The 12,500-nt window shown below is 39.5% G+C and overlaps 1 protein-coding gene across 1 annotated transcript in view; it reads left to right on the forward strand.

The window, feature by feature from the left end:
• cdh2 (cadherin 2, type 1, N-cadherin (neuronal)) overlaps positions 1-12,500 on the forward strand; it is a 130,600-nt gene that overhangs the window by 100,196 nt on the left and 17,904 nt on the right. Inside the window, exons 8-14 of the mRNA XM_061979518.2 lie at positions 59-196; positions 587-772; positions 2,324-2,577; positions 5,130-5,272; positions 6,003-6,236; positions 8,270-8,503; positions 8,690-8,829. Of these exons, the coding sequence (XP_061835502.1) occupies positions 59-196; positions 587-772; positions 2,324-2,577; positions 5,130-5,272; positions 6,003-6,236; positions 8,270-8,503; positions 8,690-8,829 (1,329 nt within the window). The remainder of the gene's footprint in view (positions 1-58; positions 197-586; positions 773-2,323; positions 2,578-5,129; positions 5,273-6,002; positions 6,237-8,269; positions 8,504-8,689; positions 8,830-12,500) is intronic.

Genomic DNA, 12,500 nt, shown 5'->3' on the forward strand with positions numbered 1-12,500 from the left:
GAAGTTCCTGCGGTGGAAAAGGGCTTACACTCAAACAATTCTTTCTTTTCCCCCGCAGAAAGTGCCTCAGTACACACTCATCATCCAGGCCACTGACACCGAGGGCAACCCGACGTACGGCCTCTCCAACACAGCCACGGCAGTCATCAGAGTCACCGACGTCAACGACAATCCCCCAGAGTTCACGGCTGAGGCGGTAAGCAATCAACAAGACATCCAACACAGCAAGCGCCGTATGCAGTCAAGCGGAAGCTCTGCACTCTTATTTGGTCTTGCTTGCCTTGCATTTCACAAGTTATTCAGATACACAAGTGAGCCATCCAGGCGTGGAGTTCAGTCCCTCCCCCCACCCCCCACCCCCCAAAAAAATGTTGACACATGCAACAGCGTAGATGTCAGCCAGACCGAAAGAGGCACTTAGTGTGCTGGTGAATCACTGCAAAGTAATGCTACTTGCATTGTTAGGGGAGAACAGGGGATGAGATGACCATGACGACGTGTACCCGAGGTCCCCCCGTGCGCTCCCTGCTTCCGCAACAGCTAACAGTCCCTCTCTCTCTCTCTCCTTCATGGTTTATTCATGCAGTTTGGCGGCGAGGTGCACGAAAACCGCGTCAATGTCATCGTGGCCAACCTGTCAGTGACTGACAAGGACCAACCCAACACGCAGGCATGGAATGCCGTCTACAAAATCACCGGGGGCGACCCTACTGGCAGGTTCTCCGTGCCCACTGATCCCACCACTAACGAGGGCTTGGTGACAGTTGTCAAGGTAAGGTCACCGTTTATCATAAAGCTTTATTGAGGCGGAATTAATTAAATCATTGTAAAGATACGTTGAGAAACATCTGCAGAAATTAACAGTACAACAAAACAAGTAATTACCTTTAGGCGCACGTCTAGTACATAATAGTTGCTTATCAACAATATTAATTTTGACTCTTCTCATTGGAACAGACTTACTTCAAGGTTATTTATTAGTATACCTATAACTATTCTCATTTTTCACGAAGGCATGAATAGTCTATTGCAGGCCTGGGCAATTATTTTGACTTGGAGGCCAACTTTAGAGAAAAATGTGTCTTTTAGGAACACTAATACAAAAAACCTCACAATAATGTCTGATTGAAAGCTAAAAACGTTATGACAGACCGCCTTAAAAAACAGAATGGAATTTTACATTTTTTTACTGAATCCATCCATTTTCTACCGCTTGTCCCTTTTGGAGTCGCGGGGGGTGCTGGAGACTGGTTGTAATCTGCGCTTTTGCATGATATACTCGTTACTATGGTAATCTAATTAGTTACTATGGTAATCTAATTCACAGCAGCTCAGACGAGGCACCAAGCAGTGTGGGTGGGGAGCCTTTCCACAGAGTGTTACCAGAGCGGCCATGAAATGCAGGTGTCAGGGACAGACGCGGAAGGATATCTTTACAACAACGTTCTAAAGCTTAGTGATATCAGATATATCAGATTGTAGGTGGGGTTTTTTTTTTACCCTTTGTGTTCATATTTTGTATCCCCAGGTGCATGTCTTTTGAGACACCCAAAATGAAAATGGCATGAAAATACATCAAAATAAAGAATGTGGGATTTACAATATTAACTGTGAATGATAAAACACTGAATATTGACAACATATGAACGTCACCCCCCCCCCTCGATCAACATATTTTACAATCAAGCAAAACGCAACAAAAATACCATAAACAGAGAAATATGAACGCAGAGGGTAAGAAAAAAAACACCTACAATCTGATACATCTGATATATCACTAAGCTTTAGAACTTTGTTGTAAAGATTTCCTTCCGCGTCTGTCCCTGACACCTGCATTTCTGGATGGCCGCTCTGGTAACACTCTGTGGAAACGCTCCCCACCCACACTCCTTGGTGCCTCATCTGAGCTGCTGTGAGTTAGATTACCATAGTAACTAATTAGATTACCATAGTAACTAATTAGATTACCATAGTAACTAGTATATCATGCAAAAGCACAGATTACAAACATTGAAATACTTTGTATAGTTCAAGACTTACGGTCATTTGAAAACATCATAATGGCAGCTACAGTTTCCATCTTAAAGATCTAAAAAATATATTTGGGAATGTCCGGCGGGCCAGATTTAAAATCTTAATGGGCCTTAATTTGCCCAGGTCTGATCTAGTCTGACTTTAGGGAGGAAAAAAGTGTGCATTCCCTTGTTTGTTCTCAAGTGCACAAAATGTTTAATCTTTTATTGCAAGGTCCTCCTGCCTCTTCAATGTATTCTATGTGGTAATGTACGACTCACGTTGCTCACGTTATCGTCTGTTTTTCCAGCCTATTGACTATGAAATGAGTAGGACGTATGTGCTGACCGTGGAGGCGAGGAACGAGGTTCCCCTGGCCAGAGGTATCCACTCTCCTCGTCAGTCCACCGCCACAGTCTCCATCCAAGTGATAGATGTCAACGAGAGCCCTTACTTTGAGCCCAACCCCAAACTCATTAAGCTGGAAGAGGGATTGGCGGCCGAGAGTATGCTGACTACCTTTACGGCGCAGGATCCCGACCGCTTCATGAAGCAAAGCATGCGGTAAATGACGAAGGGTTTTGATTGTCCACCACTCAAGAGGCATCCTTAAGTAAAACATCCATGACACGTTTCAGTCACATTTGAACAACAGTGGCTTCATCACTGAATGTGCATGACTCCATGTGTGAAATGAATAGGTTATAATGTGTTAGCTTGCTCTGCTCTCATTGGCCATTCTTCAACCAATGAATGGTATCTTTGCTCGCAGCTTTTTGCATGACAACAAATCTAGCATTGTGATTCCTACCAGTTCAGTCCATTCAGACCTTTTTATAAGAGTTGGAGTGAAACAGGGGTCAAACTCAATAAATCACTTTGTCTTTATTACTAAATGTATTTTTTACTTAAATTTTAACAGAAAAAAAGATTTGCATGCAATTGCTTATCTTCTAAACTTAATAAATTATCTGATCATGCAACAATATATGTAAAGCATGTTTTTGTTATCAAAAAATATCGACCGACCTCAATTAAGGGTGTCCCAATACAACTTTTTAACTTGGGGCGGCATGGCTCGTTTGGTTGAGAGGCCGGGCCAGCAACTTAAGAGTTCCAGGTTCGATCTCCGCTTCAACCATCCTAGTCACTGCCGTTGTGTCCTTGGGCAAGATACTTTGCCGTTTTGAGTCACTAGAATATATATAAATATAAATTACTTCACTTCCCGATACGATACCGATTCCCGAGCGCAGCGCACGCTGCTGCTCACTGCTCCCCTCACCTCCCAGGGGGTGAACATGCGGATGGGTCAAATGTCACCACACCTAGTGTGTGTGTGACAATCATTGGAACGTTAACTTTATATTGGAGCCTTGAGTATTGGCCGGTACCAATCTTAATCCCCCAATATCAGCAGAAATCATACATACTTCTTTTATTGTGTCATGTGGAATGTTAGGCTTGATCAAGTGAAATTATAGAGACAGAGAACAATGGTATGCATGAAAAACATTAATATATTTATTATTAAACTTATGGCAGACTTATGCTGTCTTTAAATTTAAATGCAGTGGTAATATTAAAGTTAAAGTTAAAGTACCAATGATTGTCACACACACACTAGGTGTGGCAAAATTATTCTCTGCATTTGACCCATCACCCTTGATCACTCCCTGGGAGGTGAGGGGAGCAGTGGGCAGCATCGGTGGCCGCGCCCGGGAATCATTGCTGGTGATTTAACCCTCAAATCCCAACCCTTGATGCTGAGTGCCAAGCAGGGAGGTAATAGGTCCCATTTTTATAGTCTTTGGAATGACTCGGCCGGGGTTTGAACTCACAACCTACCGACCTCAGGGCGGACACTCTAACCACTAGGCCACTGAGTAGGTTAATATAGGCTAATATGGGCACAAAAATCCATGACAGCAAGTTGAATGATGCGGACACGTTTGTTACTGGAGTACGCGTCTGCCTACTGCCTAAGTAATACATTTGATACGTATATGGCGTTTTAAACAGCAATATTTTTCAATTAAAGACCCTTATGTATATCTAGCTTGTGTGCTATTCTGTGCTGAGCTGTTGTGTAGTTGCAAGCTTTTAGTAGCCTACTTTTTGTAAATGACTAAAATGCAAGAAAAGACCAACCTTGTGTGCTTATTAAAGGACAGGTTGCCAATTAATCGGGGTAAACTGCCATAAGATAATTGAGTGACCGTGAAAAAGGGACACCACTTCATGAAGTTTATTTCCTGTATGTGTCAGTAAAGGCTGTGTATTTTTTTTATGTATGCTTCTCTATTCCCGAACCGCTGCACACAAAAGGTATTTTTTTTACCAAAACATGCAGCTCCAGTGTGCTAGTATGTTGTGCTGTTATTAAACCCCATAAATTGAATTAAATTGAAATTTCTCACATAGCTCAATGCACTTTATAAAACACCCACTGTACCTTAAGGGTATTCAGCCGACTCATCACACAATTTTGCACACACCTTTAGGGGACTGCTAAGCACGTGTGTGTACGATGTATAAGCAATTTTGATTAAAAAAAAACTTGGCCGCCATCAAGGAAACATGTCAAAGCGGTGCAGAATCGACCGTTTGATGCAGTATGAAATAAGACTAATCTCTTTAAACTTGTACAGCTCACAGATTACTCCATTTATTTTTTCCATTGATTTATTGAGACTTTTATTAGTAGGTTGCACAGTGATATTCCGTACAATTCACCACTAAATGGTAACACTTAATAAGTTTTTCAACTTGTTTAAGTCGGGGTCCACTTAAATTGATACATGATATAGATATATACTATTATATACTATCATCGTAATACAGTCATCACACAAGATAATCATCAGGGTGTATACATTGAATTATTTACATTATTTACAATTCGGGGTGTGGAGGGGGGGGTTAGGTTTGGTTGTTATCATCAGTCATCAACAATTGAGAACAGAGAAATGGATATTGAAACAGTGTAGGTCTGACTTGGTAGGATATGTACAGCAAGTAGTGGACATAGAGATAGAGAAGTAGTGGACATAGAGAGACAGAAGTAGTGGACATAGTGTGTTATATCTGGTGTGTTATTTTTTCCATCTCATCAGGTACACCAAACTGTCCGATCCAGCCAACTGGCTAAGGATCGACCCGAACAGCGGTCGAATCTCAACAATGGCCGTACTGGACCGAGAATCGCCTTTTGTGAGGAACAGCCTGTACAATGCAACATTCCTGGCTACTGACAACGGTATAAACCATCTGAATGTACAAGTCACTGTGACTACTATTGTGAGAGCGTTGAGGAAGAGACGGTGCCAATTCAAACAGTTAAAAGCCACAAAAAACATCCTCCATACACATATCGACCACCATTGATCCTAGGGTTAATGTGCTACCAATCCCAGTGCGTGGATAAAGTCACCTTTTCCCTACCTCTGTCGGGGTTTACCCTGTTCCGCGGAGAATAGCGTAGGCCAATAGGCTTAAAACTTTGCCAGTAAAGAGGTTTCTCAGTATTAATGGGTCAGGATTGGATGACTAGCTCCTTTGAGCGTGGCCTGAATGGTAAAAAAGCCTCTTAGCACAGTGAATACATAGAGGCGCCTGAGAGGAGCGACAGTGGCCTCTGTTTTCCTGCTTTAGTATTCCCATCCTATGTCCTCGGTCAGGAAGACGTTCCTCAGGCACGCACACACACACACACACACACATACCAGCCAAATGTTCTGGTGTTGCTCTTTCTCTTCACTTGAGATTAGTTTCTAAAATCAGTATGCACTTAGGATGGACCCACTGGAGTACATACCAGTTTGGAGTGTCGTATTGCTTCCCACCTCTCTCCTCCTCTGTCTCCTGATGATTCCACAATGACTTATGGCATTTTAAGATTTTTATATGTAATATCCCGACCGCCAGGTGTCTTCTTCATAAATATTTATGCACTGACGGGGGTGCGCGTGTGTTTACGACTATTGCAGGCAACCCCTCAGCAAGCGGCACCGGCACTCTGCAGATCTACCTGCTGGACATCAATGACAACGCCCCCAGGGTATTCCCGCAAGAGGCAGAAATATGTGAAAAACCCGAGCCCAACGCCATTAACATCACCGCGATGGATGGCGACCTGATGCCCAACGCCGGGCCTTTTGCCTTCGAGTTGGCTTCCAAGCCTGCCGACGTTAAGAGGAACTGGACCCTCACAAGAATCAGCGGTAAGACACCTAATATTGCAATATTATGAAACAGTTCAGTTCAGTTTATTTGGAACATGCATGCGATACAATGTAGTGCATCACATATTTCCAGTTGTCTGAAAAGGGGTAGGAAGAATCTGAGCTTATTTATTCCTACCACTTTTCATACCTTAGCAATTTTATCCCATTTCCTTGTTCTCTGTAACAGAACAGTGAATAAATAAATTATAAATAAATAATATACCATAGTAAGTAAACAAATATTAAATACATAAATCATCTTTATTAAAAAAAGGGTTCAAGATGTTCACCATAATTATTATTCTGTGTACTTTGTGAACACTTTGAACAGTCTCCTGAACTGAATCATATTAGTGCTTTGTTTATTTTATTTGGTTTATCCATTCCATAATTGAATTCCACATACTGATATGCTAAAGGTTTTAAGTGTTGTACATGCATACAAATGTTTTGAATTAGGTTTTCCTCTAACGTTATATTTTTCCTCTTTTGTTGAGAAGAATTGTTATACATTCTTGTATATTTTAGCTGTTTGCAAATGCACCAAATTGTTGAATTTCAATATTTGTGATTCAATAAATAAAGAAGTCAAATGTTCTCTATATTCAACATTATGTATTATTCTAATTCCCTTTTCTTAAGTTAAACAAATAAATAAGTAAAATTGTATGGTCCCCGAGTCAAAAAGTTTGGGGACCCCTGTTCTAATTGAACTTTTTTGAAACACAGTTAGTGAATGAAATAATATTTGTAGTTATTTCCTCATATTTCTACACAATAACTCAGATATGGTAACACTAGCGAGCAGTAGAGAATATGAAGTGATTTTTGGTCTAGAACATGTTTTGCTTTATTCATTATTGGCGTGTTTCTTACTACTTTATCAATCAATCAATCAATCAATGTTTATTTATATAGCCCTAAATCACAAGTGTCTCAAAGGGCTGCACAAGCCACAACGACATCCTCGGTACAGAGGTCACACTTTATGTTGTATATTTTTTACATGAGATTTCCAGTTCATTTTATCATCTGTTATTACACCCACAAATGTGAACAAGACGCACACATGTTCACATGCCTTTATATACAATACCTACAGTAACTCTTTCAAACATTAATGAGCAAGTGTGTTTTGAGCAAGCAGAAGCCAAAATATCTTGTTTATCGCTGTTAATTAGTTCTGGACATGACCGTGATGAATTAATTTCGGCAAAGCAGGAATCACTGATAATAACTGGAATATTATCATAGCTAGAACATTTAAAAAAAACACATTTACGAGCTTCTGAATAAATTTGTCAACATTGTGAGAGCCTTTGAGACCTGAAAGCACACTCTTTATCACCTTTACACTTCATTCATTAACCGTGTTACAACAAAGATCTAGAATAATACATAATGTTTGATATAGAGAACATTGAAACCCCTTATTCGTTGAATTGAAAATACTGAAATTCCACGACATAGTGAATTTGCAAACAGCTAAAATTATGGTCCGGAAAATGCGGTAGTTATCATGAGTATTTATGTAGACATGGCCTTATTCTTTTGATTAAATTGCCACACATTTGAAAAATATCATTACTAATGGGATGAGACAATCACCATTAATGTTTTTATTACCCCAATTTCTTTCAAACCCAACAGTCAATTCTGCAAAATTGACAGAATAAATCGATAATTGCCAAAAAGGACCACCACATCGCTGTTAGTAGAACATGCTGTGGATGCCAGTCTTGTTTTCTACTATTGGTGTATAAAGCCATTAGAAATATGCTAGCTGTCAGAGATGTGCTTGTTAAAACACAATATAGCCTGAGAGGATAAAGCCTTTGGGATAATCGCGGCGAGCAGTTTTAATCTTAAGCAGCATTATCAAATGCTATTCAGTAGATTTGTGATGCTCCAAATCCTAATTCCTTGTTTTGGATTTGATATGCTGATGCAACCTCCAGGTAGGAAGTGTGAAACTTGCTGTATTTGTCGTAAACTTTTAAGTGTAATCGTTCCTCTTTGTCCCTCAATAGGCGACTACGCTCAACTGCGCTTGAAAATTGGCTTCCTCGAGAGCGGAATTTACGAGCTGCCCATCATCATCACGGACTCCGGGAACCTGCCCCTGTCCAACACCTCCCACCTGAGGATCAAAGTGTGCCAGTGTGACATCAACGGAGAATGCTCCGACCAGCAGCACATCATGGCCGCCGGGCTGGGCACGGGCGCCATCATCTCCATCCTTCTGTGCATCATCATCCTCCTCAGTGAGTGTGGCGGATTACTTGAAACGGCAGCTAAACATGATCCCGGTGATCGTTAATGTGGGATTAGCAAGACAAAGTATATATGTCGTCCGCATCCAGGCTAAAGGCACTGGATCCGATTACCCGTGTATGAAAATATGACGGTTTTGCAATAAGACGCCTCGCTCTGTGCCCTCCCCCCTCCAGTTCTCGTGCTGCTCTTTGTGGTTTGGATGAAGCGGCGCGATAAAGAACGCCAAGCTAAGCAGCTCCTCATCGATCCGGAGGATGACGTGCGAGACAACATTCTCAAGTATGATGAGGAAGGCGGTGGAGAAGAGGATCAGGTAGGGATGATGTTACTCACACACATTAAAATCCCTAATAACACTCTGGATTATTAGAAAAGCCCTGGAAATCTATTTTGTCATTCAACATTTGTGTTTGCCCGTGTACTAGTGATACTACTGCTCGCTAATGTTACTATATCTGAGTATTGTGTAGAAATTTGGGGAAACAACTACAATTGTGCACTTCATTCATTGACGTTGTTACAAAAAAGATCAATTAGAATAATACAGGCAGCACGGTGGAAGAGGGGTTAGTGCGTCTGCCTCACAATACGAAGGTCCTGAGTAGTTGTGAGTTCAATCCCGGCCTCTGGATCTTTCTGTGTGGAGTTTGCATGTTCTCCCCGTGACTGCGTGGGTTCCCTCCGAGTACTCCGGCTTCCTCCCACCTCCAAAGACATGCACCTGGGGATAGGTTGATTGGCAACACTAAATTGGCCCTAATGTGTGAATGTGAGTGTGAATGTTGTCTGTCTATCTGTGTTGGTCCTGCGATGAGGTGGCGACTTGTCCAGGGTGTACCCCGCCTTCCGCCCGATTGTAGCTGAGATAGGCTCCAGCGCCCCCCGCGACCCCGAAAGGAATAAGCGGTAGAAAATGGATGGATGGATGGATAGAATAATACATAATGTTGGATATGAAGAACATACAAACCCTTTATTTATTGAATCAAAAATACTGAAATTCAACGATTTGGTAAAATTGCAAACAGCTAAAATGATGTACAAAGCAAACTATAACCTGCTACCCAAGAATGTACAACAATTCTTCTCAACTAAAGAGGAGAAATATAACCTTAAGAGGAAAAACTAACTTCAAACATGTGTATGCACGTACAACACTAAAAACCTTTAGCATATCAGTATGTGGAATTAAACTATGGTATAGATTAAGTAAAGAAGTTAAACAATGTACTGATATGATCCAGTTTAAGAGGTTGTTCAAATTAATAGTGCTTACAAAGCACAAAGAAGAAGAATTATGAGAAATACCTTCAACCTTATTGAAAATTGGATATTCTTCATCGCAGTATGTTAATTATGACTGACTAAATTATCTATTACAGGAACCGCTGTATTAATCATTCAGTGATGTAATTGTGCTACAAAAAGAAGACAGTAAATGAACATACTGTGTGTATTTGTAAACGCTCTGAAGTGGGAAAAGGGTTGGATTAAATAAGCTTTGCTTCTTCCTACTCCTTTTCGGACATGATGTAAAGAGAAATGATATGAAATTGTGTGATGTACTATACTGTAAGTGTGTTCTTGTTCGAAATAAACTAAACTCAATCAATAATAACAACTCAAAAATTGATAACCACAGATGTCCAGTACAATAACTTTACCAGAAATAATACTCTATGTGGTAGTATTATATAGTGGAGATAATAGAAATGTTACTACTTTTGGTTCAGGCTTCTACGATATAAAGAGACAAATATGAAGATTATTGTAGAACCAGGCATTAACTTGTTACCACACATTAAACGTTCAGTAAAATAAGAATGATACAATTTATGAAATTTCATATTTTACAAAGCAGATGCTAACGCACATAGCATGTACACTGCAAATTATTTGCCAAGATTGAACGTTTTATTTGTAAAACTTTCCCCTAGTTTTAAGAGCTATTTACTTCTATTTAATCATTGGCTTATCTTAATTTTAGCGTGAATAAATATGTTTTTCTATTCTAGTTTAAAATGTTTAAACTGAGAAAAAACCTATTCAAATAAGATATTTAGTCCCCACCCCACATAAAATATCTTTGTTTAAAAATTCTGCAACAGATCGAGCGAGGATGCTTAATTTAAGAATTGCAAGTTGAATAATGCTTGTTTTCAGAATAAAATATGTATTTGTATCTAAGAAATCCTGCTGATTTCTAGATATACAAATCTTAGATTAGGATGTCTCATCAAGTAAAATGATCTGTCCATGCAGGGAGTTAAAGAGTAACTGCAGCTTTTTTGGAATCATTCAAATTCCTTTCGTAAGACAAGCACACATGTTTTTAGTTCAATCAATCAATCTTTATTTATATAGCCCTAAATCACAAGTGTCTCAAAGGGCTGCACAAGCCACAACGACATCCTCGGTACAAAGCCCACATACGGGCAAGGAAAAACTCACCCCAGTGGGACGTAGTTTTACTATGCATTCCATTCTACCTATAAAGCGCTCTTAAAAACATCCAAACATTTCCATTAAGGTCCATTAAGGTCTTATATACACACTCTAAGTATATAGGTAATGTAGTAGCAGGCACATTTATAATAACATTGTCATATTTAGGTATTTTGATCATTTTAAGCATTAGGCGGCGCATTCGTTTCAAAAACGCATCACAACATTCACTTTTTTCTTCCGACAAGATCACTGATTAACTCACTGCAGATGACATGAAATCCAACACATAATAAAACATCACTTACTGTACAATCTCTGCTCTCACTAGGATGCTGACTGCTAGGACGTACATATCGTCCCATTTAGATGAAGAATGACTCATAACCCTCGCAAAGAAAAAAGGGGGGTGTAACCGAGTGCAGACCAAGCGTCTTTTTGTGTCTTTCTCGCCTTTTCGGGGTCTAAATTGGATGTCAAAGTTGACCAATTTATGTCAGATGATGTATTCTTCCTTTTACTATCCAGGTAAGAAGCATTATTTATGATCCAGAATAAACTTCCGCGAGCTCCAAGGCAAGCAGCTCACCGGCCCCGGATGTCAACACAGCAGCACAAGTTGTTAGAGGAGCTAACAGATCAAGGTGCCGCTAAAAATAGTTTAGCGCTTATAATAACAATATCGCTAATACTTGGTTAATATCCAAGTCACAAAATCTAAATGGAGTATTGTTGGCGCTTTTCGGATGGTTTTTAGAAAGATTTAGGGGCAGACTAGAGGACCTCTCGTTGACTCCATTAAAATCAGACATTTATTTACATTAATTTGCGAGTTAAAATGCATCACCAAAAAAATACATCTGTCGTCTTGTTGCTCATGATTGTGAATAGGCAAAATTCCCAAAAAAGAGCAGTTCCCCTTTAATTGCAATAGTTTTTAGTATATTTTTCCTAAAATCTAGTATTTTTTATCGTCTTTTTTGCAGTTTAGCAAAAAGTACAATGGCTTTTTGGCTAACGAAGAGACAGTATTGCTCATTCCCCATTATGTGTCAGTTGGGTGTTGTGAGTGGTTTTATTTTAATTTTGTTGTATTACTGTACAGGTGGTGAGGTTTTATGCAGTTGGCAATTAGGATTCATTAATTCATGTAATTGTTAGGGGAATTAACAGCTTTAGACTTAGACTTAGACTTCCTTTTTATTGTCATTCAAATTTGAACTTTACAGCACAGATAAGAATGACATTTCGTTATATAAGCTCATGGTAGTGCAGGATAAAAAAGCAATAAGGTGCATATATAAATAATAAATATATATAAATAATATATAAAATCAATAAATATATATATAAATAATATATAAAATAAATAAATATATATAAATAAATAAATAGATTACTTTACAGATAAATATATTGCAAAAAAATAAAAGTTGGCTTTAAAGTCAACCCGGATTGTAATGCTTGACGAAGTCGCCTTCCTATTTCTGTTTCTAAAGTTCCATTTCTACATGGGGACCAGAATAACAATCAAGCGCC

Source organism: Nerophis lumbriciformis, linkage group LG19 (genome assembly GCF_033978685.3).
Source record: "Nerophis lumbriciformis linkage group LG19, RoL_Nlum_v2.1, whole genome shotgun sequence".
NCBI lineage: Eukaryota > Metazoa > Chordata > Actinopteri > Syngnathiformes > Syngnathidae > Nerophis > Nerophis lumbriciformis.